This window comes from Lithobates pipiens, unplaced genomic scaffold (assembly GCF_037356315.1).
Source record: "Lithobates pipiens isolate NorthernLeopardFrog02 unplaced genomic scaffold, aLitPip1_a1.2 Scaffold_25, whole genome shotgun sequence".
Classification (NCBI taxonomy): Eukaryota; Metazoa; Chordata; class Amphibia; order Anura; family Ranidae; genus Lithobates; species Lithobates pipiens.
The window spans coordinates 233030529-233051486 of NW_027507787.1; the positions used below are offsets into that span (position 1 = coordinate 233030529).

Genomic DNA, 20958 nt, shown 5'->3' on the forward strand with positions numbered 1-20958 from the left:
TTTATGAGCGATGGAAGAAAAATGAGGAAAATTGTAACAATGTAACGTCTTCATTACATAGAATGATGGAGGCAACTGAAGGGTTAATGCTGGAAAAATACGACTTTTGTCAATTCTAGATGAGTGGGCGGAGCTTTTTATTTTCTCAGCGTGTCCGACAATAATCCTCCTCCAAGATCGATCGATGGAGGAAAAATACAATTCAGATTCTTTTTAGAGGAGCCGTATGAAAAGATTGTTCAGTGATGCCTTCAGACCTCACAGGGTGTATTGTTATATGGGGGGTGTGTTATTTTTATTTTATTTTTTATTGCATAAATATATGGAATGATGCATTTTGGTTGCCATGTATCGTTTTAGATCCGTGGTCTCCAAACTGTGGCCCTTTGCATGAGGCTCCATTCCTCCACTGATACCAATGATGGGGCTCCATTCCTCCCACTGATACCAATGATGGGGCTCCATTCCTCCACTGATACCAATGATGGGGCTCCATTCCTCCCACTGATACCAATGATGGGGCACTATTCCTCCCACTGATACCAATGATGGGGCTCCATTCCTCCCACTGATACCAATGATGGGGCACTATTCCTCCCACTGATTCCAATGATGGGGCACTATTCCTCCCACTGATTCCAATGATGGGGGCACTATTCCTCCCACTGATTCCAATGATGGGGCACTATTCCTCCCACTGATACCAATGATGGGGCACTATTCCTCCCACTGATACCAATGATGGGGGCACTATTCCTCCCACTGATTCCAATGATGGGGGCACTATTCCTCCCACTGATTCCAATGATGGGGCACTATTCCTCCCACTGATTCCAATGATGGGGCACTATTCCTCCCACTGATTCCAATGATGGGGCACTATTCCTCCCACCGATTCCAATGATGGGCCACTATTCCTCCCACCGATTCCAATGATGGGCCACTATTCCTCCCACCGATTCCAATGATAGGCCACTATTCCTCCCCACTGATACCAATGATGGGGCACTATTCCTCCCCACTGATTCCAATGATGGGGCACTATTCCTCCCACTGATTCCAATGATGGGGCACTATTCCTCCCACTGATTTCCAATGATGGGGCACTATTCTCCCACTGATTCCAATGATGGGGCACTATTCCTCCCACTGATTCCAATGATGGGGCACTATTCCTCCCACTGATTCCAATGATGGGGCACTATTCCTCCCCACTGATTCCAATGATGGGGCACTATTCCTCCCACTGATTCCAATGATGGGGCACTATTCCTCCCACTGATACCAATGATGGGGGCACTATTCCTCCCCACTGACGCCAACGACGAACAACATCCAGGGTGGATAAAGATCGATTTTTATTTTTGATTTAACCCTTTTGCTGCCAGAGCCATTTTTGTGTTTTTGGTTTTTCTTGCACACATGTATAAAATAAATTTCTAGGCCCTGTTTGATAAAATATAAAAGAAGAGGTCACACTGAGTAGATAGATACCCAACATGCCAAACCTTAAATTTGTGTGCGCCCATGGAATGGCGACAAACGTCAATACCCGATATTTTCTATAGGCGACGCTTCAAAAGCCCCCTATAGGTATCAGTATAGTGTTATGGAGGATGTCTGGTGTTCAAAATATTGCTCTCTCTGCAGTGATATCTAATGTGTATAGGCGCCCGGATGCATGCGTTGGCGTTCCAGGGACACCGATCGCTTGACCCGGAAGTAACGTCAGAGATGTCGCTTTCCGCGTCACAAGAAGTGGAGGAGAGCGGACGTGTCTCCGATCTTCTCCTTCCCCTCCAGCCACCGGCACCCGCCATGGAGCTGCCGGGCCCGCCAATGGGCAAGCAGAGTCCGGTAAGCACGGCAGGGCGCAGCGGTGGGTTGGTGCTGGAACTGGGGATGTGTACCTGTCATTTCGGATCCATCATGGCAGCACCTGTTAGCGGGCATCCAATCGCCTGCTGCCGCTAAGTCCCTCACCTTGTGTCACTGACGCGTCATCAGCCCGCCCCATTTAAAGTCAATAGAACTGTCTGTGAGCCAACAGCGGGCCAGGGGAGGAGCCCCTGTGGGACAGAGATGACAGGCGCTCTTTAAAAATTATGATATTTAAATCAAATCCACTCGGACAACATCCCTTGTAATTGCGTGGGCTGTGACAGGTCCTCTTAATGGAGAAATCCATACAAAATTAATGGGTTCAAATCGCACTGCAAAGAATGACTTGCTGTTTGAACTGGAATGCGGTGCGATTCCTGTCCGAATCGCATGCAATTTCTTTATCCCTCCCCCCCCCGCTCCTGTGTATAGAAAGGGAAAAGGCGCCATCTAGTGGGTAATTTTTATTAAAAATGTAAGAACTCTGAAATACATATCTTAGCCAAATGCTGGAGGTTCCCCTGGTCCTGCTGATGACGGCAAATCACGGGCACTGGAGGTTCCCCCGGTCCTGCTGATGACGGCAAATCACGGGCACTGGAGGTTCCCCCGGTCCTGCTGATGACAGCAAATCACGGGCACTGGAGGTTCCCCGGTCCTGCCGATGGCAGCAAATCACGGGCACTGGAGGTTCCCCGGTCATGCTGATGGCAGCAAATCACGGGCACTGGAGGTTCCCCCGGTCCTGCTGATGACAGCAAATCACGGGCACTGGAGGTTCCCCGGTCCTGCTGATGGCAGCAAATCACGGGCACTGGAGGTTCCCCGGTCCTGCCGATGACAGCAAATCACGGGCACTGGAGGTTCCCCGGTCATGCTGATGGCAGCAAATCACGGGCACTGGAGGAGATGTAGAGGCCGCCCCCCCCCCCAAGCTGGCATCACTTTCTCTCTATACTCACAGGGCATTGGGGAAACTTCTCGTCCAGCCCTGTGAGCACCTCCCAGCGCCTTTGATTTTCTATCATCGGCAGGACCGGGACACCTATAAAGATTTAGCATTTGACCAGATGTGGACTTGAGGTTTTGCCCATAGTTTTATTTTATTTTTTTCATTTTGAATAGAGTGGGGGGGTGGGGGTTTTTGTTATAACCCCTGGCAGGGTTTCTTTTTTCTTTTTTTTTTTTTCCTTCCATCATCTCTGTCCCATTGCAAAGATTTCCCTTCACTTCCTGTCCCATAGCCAAACAGGAAGTGGTAGGAAATCTCTGCAAATGAAAGGAATTCCTTGGGGAGGGGGGGGGGGGGGGCACCAGGCTACCAGAACTAGTGTCTCCAATGGAAGATTTCCCCTCTGTTACTTTTCTGGAGCGACTCAAAATTTGAGATTTTCTTGTACTTTCAATGATAGTAAACAGGACAAATGGAGTGAATCTCCTTAATGGGGGGCCTCAGACCGTGATTAAAATTGACAGGGCTCTAATCCCTCTCCAGTCTTTCTAAAACTTAAAAAAAAAAAAGTTTTGCCTTTTTAGTTATACTTTTATAGGAGTTCTAGCATTTTTAAAAAAGGGCCCACTAGGTGGTGCTTTTCCCTTTCTATACACACAGGAGCAGTGGGGGAAATTGCATGCAATTCTTTGCAGTATAATTTGCACCAGTTTTTTTTTTTTTTTTTTTTACGCAAATCGCAAAGTATAGGTAATTGTACTCGCCAATAATAAAAGAAACGGCTTGTATCGGTGCAACCCTACAAATCTGAAATACAGTAAATATGAAGACGAAAAGTAGTAAAAAGTGTTAAAAAAATAAAATGTTGAAATAATTTTAATGTACGCGTTAAAAACACATCACAAGAACTCTGATGGGAAATGACGGATAATAATCGCTCCCCGTTCTTCTGACCCGGCGTCGTCTGATTTCTGTACGCGGTGTTCTCATGTGTGGGAGGCGGCATGCTGGCTTTATATGTGAGCCGTACATATTACACGGAGTGCGGGAGGTCAGCACGCCGGGCAGTCGTTTCAGGCAGACTTCTTTTGATAAATGGTTAAGTGCCTCTTAAGGCATCTATAAAAAGAAAAAAATAATTACCCGCGGCTTGTCAAATGACTCCGCAAAATAGTCTGATGGGGTGAATGTTGGGTACATTTTTGTTGAATTGTCCATTCGGCCTCACCTGAGTCACTGCCATTTAATATTAAACTCCACTTTTAACATGCTGGTTGTAGTCGGTGTAATTATACTTCCATTACTTGCAATGCATTTGTGGTCTAGAGCAGAGATCTCCAAACTGCGGCCCGTGGGCCAGATGTGGCCCTTTACTAAGCTTTACATGGACCTTCGGGCATTATTCCTCCCACTGACACCAGTGATGGGGCACTATTGCTCCCACTGACACCAGTGATGGGGCACTATTGCTCCCACTGACACCAGTGATGGGGCACTATTGCTCCCACTGACACCAGTGATGGGGCACTATTGCTCCCACTGACACCAGTGATGGGGCACTATTGCTCCCACTGACACCAGTGATGGGGCACTATTCCTCCCACTGACACCAATGATGGGGCACTATTCCTCCCACTGACACCAATGATGGGGCTCTATTCCTCCCACTGACACCAATGATGGGGCTCTATTCCTCCCACTGACACCAATGATGGGGCTCTATTCCTCCCACTGACACCAATGATGGGGCTCTATTCCTCCCACTGACACCAATGATGGGGCTCTATTCCTCCCACTGACACCAATGATGGGGCTCTATTCCTCCCACTGACACCAATGATGGGGCTCTATTCCTCCCACTGACACCAATGATGGGGCACTATTGCTCCCACTGACACCAATGATGGGGGCACTATTGCTCCCACTGACACCAATGATGGGGGCACTATTGCTCCCACTGACACCAATGATGGGGGCACTATTGCTCCCACTGACACCAATGATGGGGGCACTATTGCTCCCACTGACACCAATGATGGGTCACTATTCCTTTCACTGATCAAAGGCTCCATGTAATTTATTTATTCTTACTCTCCACTAAGCCTGAAGCATTGTTTATTCCCACTGAATCTGGGATATTTTCTACCCCCACTGGCCACAACTCACCCCCCCCCCCCCCCCGACCACAATTTAATCGGAAGGACCGTAAACTGGTCCTTTTTGTGTAAAAAGTTTGGAGACCCCTGGTCTAGAGTGCCGTGTACTCTGGTCCATTGGAATTTTTACTCAAGATTTATTTTATTTTTTTCAGTAAAGAGTAGGGTGCAGAAAGGAAAAGAGGGAGATGGGGCGCAGCTACCCAATTCATTCTAAACATTCAGGGTTTGTTGTTGACAGGGCTTATATATATATATAATAATTTTTTTTTTTTTTTTTTTTTTTTTTTTTTTTCAGAATAGGTGCAGGTACTCCCATTTTCCGAATCACTCCTTATCTCCACCCCCACCTCTGAGCACCATCACTTGTCTCCACCCCCTACCCACCTCTGAGCACCATCACTTGTCTCCAACCCCTACCCACCTCCCAGTACTCCTCCTTGTCTCCACCCCCTAATCACCCCCTACCCACCATCACTTGGTTCCAACCTCTACCCACCTCCGAGCACCATCACTTGGTTCTAACTAGGGCTGAAACAACTAATCGATTAATCGATTATGAGATTATTATTTTCATAATCGAATAATCGGCCACTAACATAATGGGGTTAACAAAAAACTAAATTAGCCCTTTATAGTACAAAAAGAGCAAATCGCTACTGTAAATATTACTTTCACTGTCCCATAGTAAAAAATTAACCCCTTACAGTAGCGATTATTTGCTCTTTGTACTAATTTTAGTTTTTTAACCCCATTATGTTACTAAACATATCGGGCCTGGGTCACACCTCTGTTTTTGGTGCTTTTTTGCAGAAACACTACAGTTCATTTACATGGTTTCCTATGGGACACGTTCACATCCATGATTTTTTCAGCTGCTGCGTATTTGGAAAAAGACGAGGACTTTTTTTTTTTTAACGCAAAACTGTGCTATTTTGTTTTTTTGGTTCAACAGACTTCAATGGAGAAGCTGCATAAAAGCATGTAATAATGCGTTTTTGAAGCAATTTGTGTTTTTTTAATCTACCCAACAACAAATTGGCCAAAAAATATGTAAAAATGCAAATTGCAGCAAAATTACATTAACCGATTATTCGATTAATCAAAACAATAATCGGCCAACTAATCGATTATGAAAATAATCATTAGTTGCAGCCCTAGTTCTAACCCCTACCCACCTCAGAGCACCATCACTTGCTTCCAACCCCTACCCACCTCCGAGCACCATCACTTGGTTCTAACCCCCTACCCACCATCACTTGGTTCTAACCCCTACCCACCATCACTTGGTTCTAACCCCTACCCACCATCACTTGGTTCTAACCCCTACCCACCATCACTTGGTTACAACCTCTACCCAACTGAGCACCATCACTTGGTTCCCCCCCTACCCACCTCCCAGCACTGCCCTTTTAGAGAATACAGAAACTCGTATAAATTACAAAGTAATTTTGTATGGAATTTGTTAATAAAACAGTAAAACCGATCCCCTGCAGCCAGAAACAGTAACCCCTCCCCCAAATACAAATGCCCCCTTTCCCAGAAACTATAGATCCACTCCAGCAACTATAGACCCCACTAGCAACATAACTGTAGATGTCATAACAGCCAGCACCAATAGACCCCTCCCTCAATAGTAGATCCCTCCCAACATTAATAGACCCCCCCCTTTTTCCCCAGTGACAGTGGGTCCCCCAGCAACAATAGACCCCCCAGCACATCCCACCACCCCTTGCCATTATATATATTTTCAGTGCTGGAGGTGCCGGAATGGTTTTCCCCCTACAAAATAAGCTTACCGTATATACTCGAGTATAAGCCGAGATTTTCAGCCTCTTTTTTGAGGCTGAAAGTGCCCCCTCGGCTTATACTCGAGTCATCGCTGTCTGCCCGCTCGATCAGCGTGTCGAGCAGACAGACAGCGGCCATTCTATTCAAAAGCCGCGCCTCCGGCTCCGCCTTCGCCTGTGATAGGCGGAACACTGAATTTCCCAGCAGCCTGTGTTCCGCCTATCACGGACATCGTATCATCCTCGTACTACGGACGAGGATGATACGACGTCTGTGATAGGCGGAACACAGGCTGCTGGGAAATTCAGTGTTCCGCCTATCACAGGCGAAGGCGGCGGCGCAGCTTTTGAACTTTACAATGGCCGCCGACGAAGAGGGCACGGGACGGCACGGCACGGGACGGGACGGGGGCAAGGCAAGGCACGACACGGGACGGATGCAAGGAGGCAAGGCACGGCACGGGACGGAGGCAAGGAGGCAAGGCACGGGACGGAGGCTCGGGACAAAGGTAGGCTGGACACACACACACACACACACACACACACACACACACACACACACACACACACACACACACACACACACACACACACACACACACACACACACACACACATGGATGGAGACACACACAGGGATGGATGGATGGATGGAGACACACACACACACAGGGATGGATGGATGGATGGATGGAGACACACACACACAGGGATGGATGGATGGATGGATGGAGACACACACACACAGGGATGGATGGCTGGATGGATGGAGACACACACACACAGGGATGGATGGATGGATGGACACACACACACACAGGGATGGACGGACACACAGGGATGGACGGACACACAGGGATGACGGACACACAGGGATGGACGGACACACACACAGGGATGGACAGGCATGTCTCACCCTCGGCTTATACACGAGTCAATAAGTTTGCCAGTTTTTTTGGGGGTAAATTGGGGGCCTCGGCTTATATTTGGGTCGGCCTATACTCGAGTATATACGGTGGGTGGTTGTTTGCTCAATATTGCAATGATATGATATTCGGATATAAAACTTCCTGAGTCCTAGTTCACCACGAAGAACAGATTTTTGCATAGTTCTAGGCGTCTCATTGGTTTTGAGAAAACATGGGGCAACATCTTGGAATATACTGTAAGACCGATAATCCAAGATCTCCCTTTTCTGATCATGGAGGCCCCCAAAGTGTTCCAGGATGTCAACTGCAACTGTTTATCAAATCTGAAGAAACAGAGGAGTGGGTAGGATTGCCACCTGTCCAGGATTCACCCGGACAGTTCGGGTTTGGAATCATGTGTCCGGGTTTCAGACTGCCTGAAATCCAGACACATTATTTAGACTGGACTATGGCTTCCCAGCAGGGTTGCTGGCTGCAGTTGTCTAAGCTAAAAGTGTCTGTTACACTCTTTCACACTGCTCAAATCCAGCACTAAACCTCCCCCCGAAACACAGACGGGAGAGGAGAGAGGGCTCGATCAGCACCTCTCCCCCCCCCACCCCTACCCCTCTGGGTCTGCTTACACTCCAATCCCCGGCGCTGTGCCTCAGAAAAGGAAAGTTGGGGCTGGAAAAATTTGAATTCAGCAGCCTCAGATACATCTGGATGAGATGCTGACTGCCAATGGATGAGTGAGCTCACCATCCATCCCTGTCTGTAACTGAAGTCTCCCCCCTTCTCTCCCCTGCCTCTGAGTGAGTACACGAAAGTAAATCGGGGTTCTCAGAGCACCCCTTACATCAAATTTCCCCTTTAAACCAGAGGCCACAGTGTTTTCCCCTTACATTAGAGTCCTCTCCGTACATCAGAGTTCTCAGTGTTCCCCCTTATATCAGGGTTCCCAGAGCATCCCTTATGTTAGAGTGCCCAGAGTTCTCCCTTACATCAGAGGGTACTCTGTGGGCTCTGATGTAAAGGGGGACTCTTCTTGTTAACTTTATATGATTAGAAATGTCATATAACCCCTTCCCGACCAGCGCACGACGATGTACGTCGACAGAATGGCACGGGCAGGCATATTGGCGTACAGGTACGTCCAATATTCAATGCCACCCTGCCATCGGGAGCGCGCCGGCGGCGGTGCGCTCCTGCGCTGGTCGGGACCCCCGTGAGTCCGGTCGCATCCCCGCGATCGTCTCACAGAGCGGCCGAATGGAGGAAATGCCGAGTAAACAGCATTTCTCCATTCTGCCTAGCAACTAGTGACGCTGATCTCTGCTCCATGTGATTGGAGCAGAGATCAGTGTTCACTAAATGAAAGCCCAACCCCCCCACAGTTAGTAACACACCCCTAGGAACACTTAACCCCTACACTGCCACCCACTGGTTAACCCCTTCACTGCCAGTGTCATTTACACAGGAATCACTGCATTTATATAGCAGTGATTACTGTATAAATGACAATGGTCCCAAAAATGTGTCAAAAATATCCGATGGGTCCCCCACAATGTCGCAGTCACAATAAAAATCGCTGATTTTAGTAAAAAAAAAAATAATAAAAAATTATTAATAAAAATGCTATAAAACTATCCCTATTTTGTAAACGCTATAACTTTTGCGCAAACCAATCAATAATCGCTTATTGCGATTTTTTTTTTTTTTTTTTTTTTTTTTACCAAAAATATGTAGAAGAATACGTATCGGCCTAAACTGAGGGAAAAAATGTTTTTTTATATATTTTTGGGGGATATTTATTATAACAAAAAGTAAAAAATAATGCGTTTTTTTTCAAAATTGTCGCTCTATTTTTGTTTATAGCGCAAAAAATAAAAACCGCAGGGGTGATCAAATACCACCAAAAGAAAGCTCTATTTGTGGGAAAAAAAGGACGTTAATTTTGTTTGTGAGCCACGTCGCACGACCGCGCAATTGTCAGTTAAAGCGACGCAGTGCCGAATCGCAAAAAGTGGTCTGGTCTTTGACCAGCAAATTGGTCCGGTCTGAAAGTGGTTAATAGCAAAATATATGTATAGTTTATACTATAGAAAAAAATTGGCGTGCTCCGCTAAAGTGTTCGGGTTTGCAAAAGTTGGCAACCCTAGGGGTGGGATAGGGTAGGGTAGGATCACAGTAGGGGAGAAATATCACATCAACGAATTCCCAAGAATTATTATTTTTTTTTTTTAAACCAAGTGAGCATGCCTTTCTGTAATTTGCGATGGAGGGTCATGCCAGGGCCCTGCAATCATCGGGAACCATATAAAGAATCCATGGAGTCCATTTTGGTATGAAGTGATTTTGTTTCTATCGTATTTGGGCAATCCGTTCCTCCATCCTCCTCATATGACCTACTACAGCTATCCATTCTCCAGCTGTAGGGGGGTTATGGTTGTATGCCAATGTTTTTTAGGTATCAATTCCCTTGGCCCCAAATGATTGTGATGGCTAGCCTAGAGTGAACCCCAGATTATGGTATCAAATCAAGTTGGGGAACATCTTTTTGCATTTTAACTGACCACATTCTAGCCAAAATGGCACTGGCCTTTGCAGTCTTGTTCAAACTTTCTACCCCAATAGAACACTTGAAATTATTTTTTCAGTTTCGAGGAAACCCAGCTAAATCCAAATTTTTGGGGTCCGTGAGAAAAATGCTCCCCCCACCAGCCTTTCTCAACCTTTCCAACCGAGAGGAACTCTTGAAATAACTTTCCGGTCTCTGGAATTGCTGCTAAAAATTACTATATCTACATCTCAGGATACGTTTGTGTGTTGGTCAGTGGGAAGAATGCTCCTTACACTTGTGGTCATTGGCAAGAATTACTCCCTTGCAGATGGCTACAAAGATGAGTTGTCAGTGGGAACTTATCTAAGAGGCAGAAATTGCTCATTGCTCAAGGAACCCCCAACAACATCTGGAGGAACCCTAATGGAGAAACACTGTCCTACAGTGATGATGAGAATGCAAATTAAGATTCAGGCGCTATGCAATGTTGCTCAATTCATAAATGGTGGAACAAAACTGAGATCCCTCGCAGCTGGAAGGTGAAACATGAGCACCAAATTGGTGCCCAAACATATTGATATAACCACGAAAATCCTCAGTGGAAGCACTGGGGGGGTTCTAAAAGTCTGTACAGCCACACACCAGTGTTGTAGAAGCTGGTAGATGTAGCTCCACATCAATGGAAGACCAAATCGGGTAGATGTAGCTCCACATCAATGGAAGACCAAATCAGGTAGATGTAGCTCCACATCAATGGAAGACCAAATCAGGTAGATGTAGCTCCACATCAATGGAAGACCAAATCAGTTGATGCGAACATGTAAAATCTATTATTTATTTGTCCAACAACAAACTTAAAAGAGAGAGAGAAGCTCATATGTGTGATCCTATTGAGGATTTTTGTGGTTCTAATGATGGTGAGAATGCCACCCTACAGACCGCTAAAAAGCTAATTGGTGTCATGCCACAGGTTTGCCCAAGTGATGTCTGCCCTAAAACTACTCGGCCACCACACGGAAGTTCAGATCAGCCACAGTTTAAAGAACCCCTCTGGGGAGAACCCTAGGGTTCCACCTAACCCTGGTGGAGAATGGTTGGCTCCAGAACTATGTGGACACTCTCAAATGTAAGGGTTTAATAGGAGGTCAGTCAGTCGGCTCAAGAAACCCATAGCAACCTCTGGAGGAATTCAGGGATTCCACAGAACCGTGGTGGAGAATGGTTGGCCCCAAAACTATGCAGACGCTATCAAATGGAAGGTAATATACAACCATGGACAATGAAGAAGCTATGAATTTAGAATTTTCTTGGTACCTGGAATTGGTCCAATCATGGCTTCACATGAAGGAAATTCTAATTAACCCCGCAATGTGATGTGTATAAATGCAGTTTTGGTGGCGGACATACTTTAGAATCTTTAAATACACCTAGATTTAATATTTACGTTTTGGTATATCTCTGGATGGCCTTTCTTTCTTTCTTTCTTTCTTTCTTTCTTTCTTTCTTTCTTTCTTTCTTTCTTTCTTTCTTTCTTTCTTTCTTTCTTTCTTTCTTTCTTTCTTTCTTTCTTTCTTTCTTTCTTTCTTTCTTTCTTTCTTTCTTTCTTTCTTTCTTTCTTTCTTTCTTTCTTTCTTTCTTTCTTTCTTTCTTTCTTTCTTTCTTTCTTTCTTTCTTTCTTTCTTTCTTTCTTTCTTTCTTTCTTTCTTTCTTTCTTTCTTTCTTTCTTTCTTTCTTTCTTTCTTTCTTTCTTTCTTTCTTTCTTTCTTTCTTTCTTTCTTTCTTTCTTTCTTTCTTTCTTTCTTTCTTTCTTTCTTTCCCCTAAAGCAGTGAAGGTGAATCTTGGCACCCCAGATGTTTTGGAACTACATTTCCCATGATGCTCATGCACTCTGCAGTGTAGTTGAGCTTCATGGGAAATGTAGTTCGAAAACATCTGGAGTGCCACGGTTCACCTTCACTGCCCTAAAGGAACCTTTGAAATAATGTTTAGGTCTTTGAGAACTCACTTTATTGGGGGTCAATGGGATAACTGCTCTTTACATTGGTGGCCAGTGGAAAGAAACCCTTCCTTTTTTATAGTGGCGGTCAGAATGCCACCCTTGCTGACCGCTAAAAAATGAATTGATGTTCTCCCGTTAACTCTGCCAAGTGGTGTTGCAGGCACCATCACCTGGAAGGTAAATTGGGTTTAATGGGAGGTCAATCAATTCGCTCAAGGAACCCCTAGAAACCTCTGGAGGAACCCTAGGGTTCCACAGAACCCTACCAAGCAGTACAACATCCTGTGCTCAAGTGTGGTGCTCAGAAACCAGTTGATTTTTTATTTTTTTTTCACTGTTCCAATTCAGATGTGTGTAAGGCCACCACACTTTGATGCCCACTGGGGATGCCCTGATATACACAGCACTGGAACAACAAAACAATGGCATGCCAGCCTAGCCCATTACCTTTTTATATATCATTTATTAATAAAGGCAAATATTAGAAACGCATGATATTGAACCCATCAACATATTCCAAAATCAAAGACCCTAGATCTGCTGAACATGCTCTTCAACATGAGGAGAAGCCATCCAGGTCTACTACGCCTGATGCGTTTCAAGAGGGAATCCCCTCTTCATTTTGAGCTAAGCTTGGGATTCCCCTTGAAACGCACCACCTGTAGTAGACCTGGTTGGCTTCTTCTCACATTTGAAGAGTAAGGGCAGCAGATATGGCGTCTTTGACTTTGGAATATATTCCACAGAACCCTGATTGCTTGTGGCTGGCCTGGAGCCTTGGATAGACTGTTCTAAGCAGTGTTTAAAGTATGTAGATGCCTTTTTAATATCTGTCTCTACATTGGGATCTGATGTTGATGCCTCTGTTTGCATTACAGGTTACAGCTAATGATTTGCAAGAACATATAATAAAGCTGACAAATGGAGTGACCTTTATGATAAAACATTCTCAAAAACTTTTTAAGGTAAGCACAGCCGTGTATTTTGTCCTTCCTTTTTTTTTTTTTTTTTTATTTACACTCTAGTTTACAATAAAAACATTTTTATTGCATGGTGCTAAAGGGCCTATTTCTGTTTTGCTGTATTATTTATTTATATGTATGTATGTATATGTGTATATATATATATATATATATATATATATATATATATATATATATATATATATATATATATATATATATATATATATATATATATATATATATATATATATATATATATATATATATATATATATATATATATATATATAATTTTTTTTTTTTTTTTTTTTTTTCAGTTACAATAATCTAATGAAATTGTACTTTGTTTCGAGGCTATTTAAAATAACTTTTTTCCGTTTGTGAGGCATGCCAACACTGTTAAAGCGGGAGTCCGTGTTTTTTTTTTTTTTTGTAAGCCAGCAGCTACAAATACTGCAGCTGCTGACTTTTAAAATAATGACATTTACCCACCCAGCGCGCCCGCGATGTCGGCACCCGAAGCCGATCTCTCGATCGTCTCTCCGGTACTGCCGCCGCCATCTTGGGTATGGGAATCAGGAAGTGGAGCCTTTCGGCTTCATTTCCCGGTTCCCTACTGCGCATGCGCGAATCGCGCTTCGCAATAAGGATGGTCCCCGCTGTCTCTGGGATCCGCTTCTGCAGAATCTACGCCGGAAGTGGGTGCAGATCCCTGTACTGTACAGGGACCTGCACCCCCCTCCCCCCTGAAAGGTGCCAATTGTGGCGCCGGAGTGGGGGAGGGTTCCAATGAGCGGAAGGTCCACTTTAGGGTGGACCTCCGCTTTAATGCAAATTTTTAAGGGTACAAAACAAGGTTCTTGTATTTATGTAAATGTTGCTATAATGGTTTTAGGTAGGGTTGCACCTATAATAGTGTCGGTACCGATACCGAGTATTTGCACAAGTATCTGTACTCATGCAAATGCACCGATACCTGAAACCGATACTTTCAGGCTCCGTTCTTTGAGCTGTCGGTGGGTCTCCCCGGTGTTAAAGCGGAGGTCCTCCCTAAAGTGGACCTTCCGCTCATTGGAATCCCCCCCCCCCCCCCCCCTCCGGTGCCACAATTGGCACGTTTCAGGGGGGAGGGGGGTGCAGGTACCTGTACAGTACAGGTATCTGCACCCACTTCCTGGATAGCTCTCTGCGGAAAGGGGCGTAGATTACGCCCCTTTCCGAAAGTCCCCCGCTGCCTGCTGGGAAACACACAGATCCCAGAGGCAGCGGGTCCATCCTCATTGCGCAGCGCGACTCGCGCATGCGCAGTAGCGAACCGGGAAATGAAGCCGAAAGGCTCCACTTCCTGATTCCCATACCCAAGATGGCGGCGGCAGCACCCGAGAGACGATTGAGAGATCGGCTTCGGGTGCCAACATCGCGGGCGCACTGGACAGGTAAGTGTCACTATTTTAAAAGTCAGCAGCTGCAGTATTTGTAGCTGCTGGCTTTAAAAAAAAAAAAAAAAAAAAAAAAAAAAAAAAAAAAACTCGCACTCCCGGCGGACTCCCGCTTTAAAGAAGTCCAGTAATTGGAACTGTCATTGCTCAGTCCTGAAACTCTAAAATAAAAAGAAACATTTTGTTTCCTTTTGTATCTTTCTGTTTCTTCATCTGCAGATCAATGGATGAACAAACGTTCTCCTGTTTAACCTCTTAATAACCCTTAATTTACTCTAATCAGCCTTAACTCCCTATTTGCCGCCATTTAAATTTTTCTTTTCCTGCTTTATTTTTTTTTTTCTTTTTGTTCATGTCTATTTTATAAACGACAATTAAAACTTTTTGTTTTGTTGGTGAATATTTTTACACACATATATTAACACACATTTACACATTTAACATTGAAAAAGCACAAAATAAGAAAAATAAAAAATGTATTTAATTTGTAAATAACTTTTCAATGCTTTGCACTAGGGCTGCAACTAACGATTATTTTCATAATCGATTCGTTGGCCGATTGTTTTGATTAATCGGTTAATGACCTAAAAAAAAAAAGTGGGTCAAATTGACGTTCATTTTCCACCACAGTGATGGGAAAAATTGGAAAGAATAGAAAACTTATCGGTCAAAGGAATTTTCAGACAGTTTATGTGGTTTTTGTTCAGAAATGAAGTGAAAATTTCAAACAAAATTCTTTCATTCAGCGAATGTACAAAGATTTTTCATCTGAATATTCTCACCTGAAAATTGATCCGTGTGGCCAGCATAAGGCTCGGTACACCTACGCAGTTTTTGCTTTTGATCGGTTTCTGCAGTGCCTTTTTGCTGTGCGTTTTGATTTTTGCGCGCGTGATTTTACTGCAATTTGCATTTTTTGCATATTTTCTTTTTGGGCAGATTAAAAAACACAAATTGCTGCAAAAACACATTACATTCTTTTCTGCGGCTTCTCCATTGAGGTATATTGAACCAAAAAAGCGTTAAAAGTCCCTGATCCTTTCCAAAGATGCAGCGGCTGAACAAAGCACAGATATGAATGTGTCCCATAGGAAACCATGTAAATGAACTGTAGTGAGTTTCTGCAAAAAGCACCAATAAACATATAGATGTGAACCAGGTCTAAGATGTTTAGTAACATAATGGGGTTAAAAAGACCAAAATTAGCCCTTTATAGTACAAAAAAGCAGATAATCAGTACTGGAAGGGGTTCATTTTTTTATTTTTTTACTGTAGAACAGTGAGAGTAATATTTACAGTAGTGATTATATTTGTGTAATATAAAGGGCTCTTTTTTTTTTTTTTTTTTTTTTTAACCCCATTATGTTACTGGCCGATTAATCGATTATGAAAATAGTAATCGATTAATTTCATAATCGATTAGTTGTTTCAGCCCTACTTTGCAATATTAATAACAGCTGAAGTTTAAAACAAAACGGTTGCGGTAGGTATCGGTAATTGGTATCGGCGAGTACAAAAAAAAAAAAAAAAGTATTGGTACTCATTGTAAAAAAAAAAAAAAAAAAAAAAAAAAAATGTATCAGTGCATCCCTAGTTTTTAGGTCCAATTTTTTATATTTTTATTATTTCAACTGATGTTTTGATTTATTTATTTTTTTCCCCCCCCCCCTTTTTAACCACTTTCCCACTGGGCACTTAAACCCCCTTCCTAACCAGACCAATTTCCAGCTTTCGGTGCTCTCACACTTTGAATGACAATTACTCAGTCATGCAACACTGTACTCAAATGACATTTTTGTCCTTTTTTTCACACAAATCGAGCTTTCTTTTGGTGGTATTTAATCACAGCTGGGTTTTTTATTTTTTGTGCTATGAATCAAAAAAAGACTGAAAATTTGGTAAGAAATAAATAAAAATAAAATTCTTTGTTTCTTTTAAAATTTATTGGCAGAGTGTTGCACAGTATGGGCAGAGTGTTGCACAGTATGGGCAGAGTGTTGCACAGTATGGGCAGAGTGTTGCACAGTATGGGCACTGAGCAGCGCTGTGGGCACTACACATCCAGGCCACAGCGCTTCTGCCATCTCTCCCCCTCTCACTGTACCGATTGGTACACGTCATGACACCGGTTTGTTTACAAGTGTTTGCTCCGTCATTTGACGGAGCGATCACGTGGTAAACTACCGCTATCAGCAGCCGTTTACCGTGATGCATCGGGTCCTCCGGACCCAGCGGTCACTGATGTTCCCGGGTGCGCGCCCCAGGGGACGCATGGAAGCAAGATTCCGGGAGGACGTCCATGGACACCCTACCAGAATAAGCCAACCGTGCTGTAGCCGTCTTTCAGCTATGGCATGTGGTTATACTCTTATTTTATAAAAAATATTTATTTTCTGTTTTCCTAGATTTATTATACTTTAAATTTTTGATTTTTGCAATGGCCCTGTAGCTGGACATTTGTGTGTGTGTGTGTGTGTGTGTTTTTGTAGTTGCTTTTTATTTTTTTTGCAGTTTACAACATGCAGACTTTTACTTTTTGTAACCGATTTTTCTGGGTGGATTGCTCTCCAAATAACGTCTGCTAGGCTTCCTCTTTTTTGAACTTCAATATATTTTTCTGACAGTTTATTTTTTTCTCTTTTCTTTTCTTTTCTTTCCTCAATGATTACTTGGCAACTGTGAACAACTTTCAAACATCCCAATTCCCTCTACAGCAGATTTTCACTTCTGGTTGATGTACCATATTTTGACCAGTGCCAAAGAAATGCAGCCTGACCAGTCCCATAAATGCAGCCTGACCAGTCCCATAAATGCAGCCTGACCAGTCCCATAAATGCAGCCTGACCAGTCCCATAAATGCAGCCTGACCAGTCCCATAAATGCAGCCTGACCAGTCCCATAAATGCAGCCTGACCAGTCCCATAAATGCAGCCTGACCAGTCCCATAAATGCAGCCTGACCAGTCCCATAAATGCAGCCTGACCAGTCCCATAAATGCAGCCTGACCAGTCCCATAAATGCAGCCTGACCAGTCCCATAAATGCAGCCTGACCAGTCCCATAAATGCAGCCTGACCAGTCCCATAAATGCAGCCTGACCAGTCCCATAAATGCAGCCTTACTAGTCCCATAAATGCAGCCTGACCTGACATCATCACGTCCACCTGACAGAAGACCGAGCAGCCAGCGCGTCCGTACTCCATTTGGCTGCTCTGTCTTCTGTCTGAGTGACAGGCCCAGCCGGGCGATCGCCCAGCGCTTGTGGGGGCTTGGGATGTCTGTCCTCCGCTCTCCCGCCGGTACTAAAACCCAGGGGAGGGGGGCGTTGCCTGGTCAATATTCGCTCCATAAGACTCAGCAGAATTTCCCCCCATTTTTTGGGGGGGGGGGGGGGGAGTGCGCCTTATGGAGGGAAAAATACGTTCATTCCATATCGCTTAAGATAAAAGTCCAATCTATAGCCAGTATGCAATGTTGCTGGATTGATTTTTCCATCGAAATAAGTCAACAGGTTCTCCTCCACCTTTCACCATGTTGGTGATAATCCTGTAGAAGAAAAAAAAATGTCTTCTATAGTTACAGTGCCTTGCAAAAGTATTCACCCTTCTTGGCATTTTTCATGTTTTGTTGCCTCACAACCTGGAATTAACGTGGATTGTTTGAGGATTTGCATCATTTCATTTGCAGGACACGCCCACAAGTTTGAAGATGTTTTTTTTTTTTTTTTTCTGACACAAACAAGAAATAGGACAAAATAACAGAAAAAGTCAATGTGCATAACTATTCACCCCCCTAAAGTCAATACTTTGTAGAGCCGCCTTTTGCGGCTATCACAGCTCCAAGTCTCTTTGGATAAGTCTCTGTGAGTCTTCCCACATCTTACCACTGGAATTTATGCCCATTCCTCCTTGTAAAACTGCTCCAGCTCCTTCAAGTTGGATGGTTTGCGCTTTTGAACAGCAATCTTTAAGTCTGACCACAGATTTTCTATTGGATTGAAGTCTGGGCTTTGACTAGGCCATTCCAACACATTTACATGTTTCCACTTAAACCCCTTAGCCCTTAGCAGTGTGTTTGGGGTCATTGTCCTGCTGGAAGGTGAACCTCCGTCCTAGCCTCAAATCACACACAGACTGGTAGAGGTTTTGCTCAAGAATGTCCCTGTATTTAGCACCGTCCATTTTTCCCTCAACTCTGACCAGTTTCCCAGTCCCAACTGCTGAAAAACATCCCCACAGCATGATGCTGCCACCACCATGTTTCACAGTGGGGATGGTGTTCTTTGGGTGATGTGTTGAGTTTGCGCCAGACATAGCGTTTTTCTTTGGCCAAACATTTCTATTTTAGTCTCATCAGACCAGAGCACCTTCCTCCATACATCTTGGGAGTCTCCCACATGCCTTTTCGCAAACTCAAAACGCGCCATTTTGTTTTTTGCTGAAAGTAATGTCTAACTTCTTCTGGCCACTCTGCCGTAAAGCCCAACTCTATGGAGCGTACGACTTATTGTCGTCCTATGTACAGATACTCCAGTCTCTGCTGTGGAACTCTGCAGCTCCTCCAGGGTTACCGTATATACTCAAGTATAGGCCGACCCGAATATAAGCCGAGGCCCCCAATTTACCCCAAAAAAACTGGGAAACTTATTGACTCGTGTATAAGCCGAGGGTGAGACATGCCTGTCCATCCCTGTGTGTCCGTATATCCCTGTGTGTGTGTCCATCCATCCCTGTGTGTGTCCATCCATCCCTGTGTGTGTCCGTCCATCCCTGTGTGTGTGTCCGTCCATCCCTGTGTGTGTGTCCGTCCATCCCTGTGTGTGTGTCCGTCCATCCCTGTGTGTGTGTGTCCGTCCATCCCTGTGTGTGTGTGTGTCCTGTGTGTGTGTCCGTCCATGCCTGTGTGTGTGTCCGTCCATGCCTGTGTGTGTGTCCGTCCATGCCTGTGTGTGTGTCCGTCCATGCCTGTGTGTGTGTCCGTCCATGCCTGTGTGTGTGTCCGTCCATGCCTGTGTGTGTGTCCGTCCATGCCTGTGTGTGTGTGTCCTGTGTGTGTGTCCGTCCATGCCTGTGTGTGTGTGTCCTGTGTGTGTGTCCGTCCATGCCTGTGTGTGTGTGTCCTGTGTGTGTGTGTCCGTCCATGCCTGTGTGTGTGTGTCCTGTGTGTGTGTCCGTCCATGCCTGTGTGTGTGTGTGTCCGTCCGTCCATCCCTGTGTGTGTGTGTCCTGTGTGTGTGTGTCCTGTGTGTGTGTCCGTCCATGCCTGTGTGTGTGTGTGTCCATCCGTCCATCCCTGTGTGTGTGTGTCCGTCCGTCCATCCCTGTGTGTGTGTCCATCCATGCCTGTGTGTGTGTGTGTGTGTGTGTGTGTGTCCGTCCATCCATCCGTCCATCCCTGTGTGTGTGTCCGTCCGTCCATCCCTGTGTGTGTGTGTGTCCATCCATCCCTGTGTGTGTGTCCGTGCAGCCTTGTGTGTCCAGCCTACCTGTGTCCCATGCCTCCGTCGTCCCGTGCCTCCGTCGTCCCGCCATGCCAGGATCGCCGCTCTTCGTCGGCGCCCATTCCTCTGTTCAAAAGCCGCGCCTCCGTCTGTGATAGGCGGAACACTCAATTTCCCAGCAGTCTGTGTTCCGCCTATCACGGACATCCTCTCATCCTCGTCCGTAGTATGAGGATGAGCGGATGTCCGTGATAGGCGGAACACTGACTGCTGGGAAATTGAGTGTTCCGCCTATCACAGACGGAGGCGCGGCTTTTGAATAGTAGAATGTCCGCCGTCTGTCTGCACGACACGCTGATCGGGCAGGCAGACGGCGATGACTCGAGTATAAGCCGAGGGGGGCACTTTCAGCCTCAAAGAGACTGAAAATCTCGGCTTATACTCGAGTATATACGGTACCTTAGGTCTCTGTGCTCCTCTCTGATTCATGCCCTCCTTGCCCAGTCCGTGAATTTTGGTGTGCGGCCGTCTCTTGGCAGGTTTGCTGTTGTGCCATGTTCTTTCCATTTGGTTATGATAGATTTGATGGGGCTCCTAGGGGTCATCAAAGATTTGGATATTTTTTTTTTTTTTTTATAACCCAACCCTGACTTGTACTTCTCAACAACATTGTCCCTTACTTGTTTGGAGAGTTCCTTGGTCTTCATGGCAGGGTTTGGTTAGTGATGCCTCTTACTTAGGTGTTGCAGCCTCTGGGGCCTTTCAAAAAGTTGTGTATGTGTAATGACAGGTCATGTGACACTTAGATTGCACAAAGGTGGACATCATTTCACTAATTATGTGACTTCTGAAGGTAATTGGTTGC

At 45.0% G+C, this 20958-nt stretch overlaps 1 protein-coding gene across 1 annotated transcript in view; it reads left to right on the plus strand.

Moving 5' to 3' along the window:
* ARHGAP19 (Rho GTPase activating protein 19) overlaps window positions 1-20958 on the plus strand; it is a 66968-nt gene that overhangs the window by 24401 nt on the left and 21609 nt on the right. Inside the window, exon 6 of the mRNA XM_077455661.1 lies at window positions 13129-13215. Coding sequence (XP_077311787.1) covers window positions 13129-13215 — 87 coding nt within the window. The remainder of the gene's footprint in view (window positions 1-13128; window positions 13216-20958) is intronic.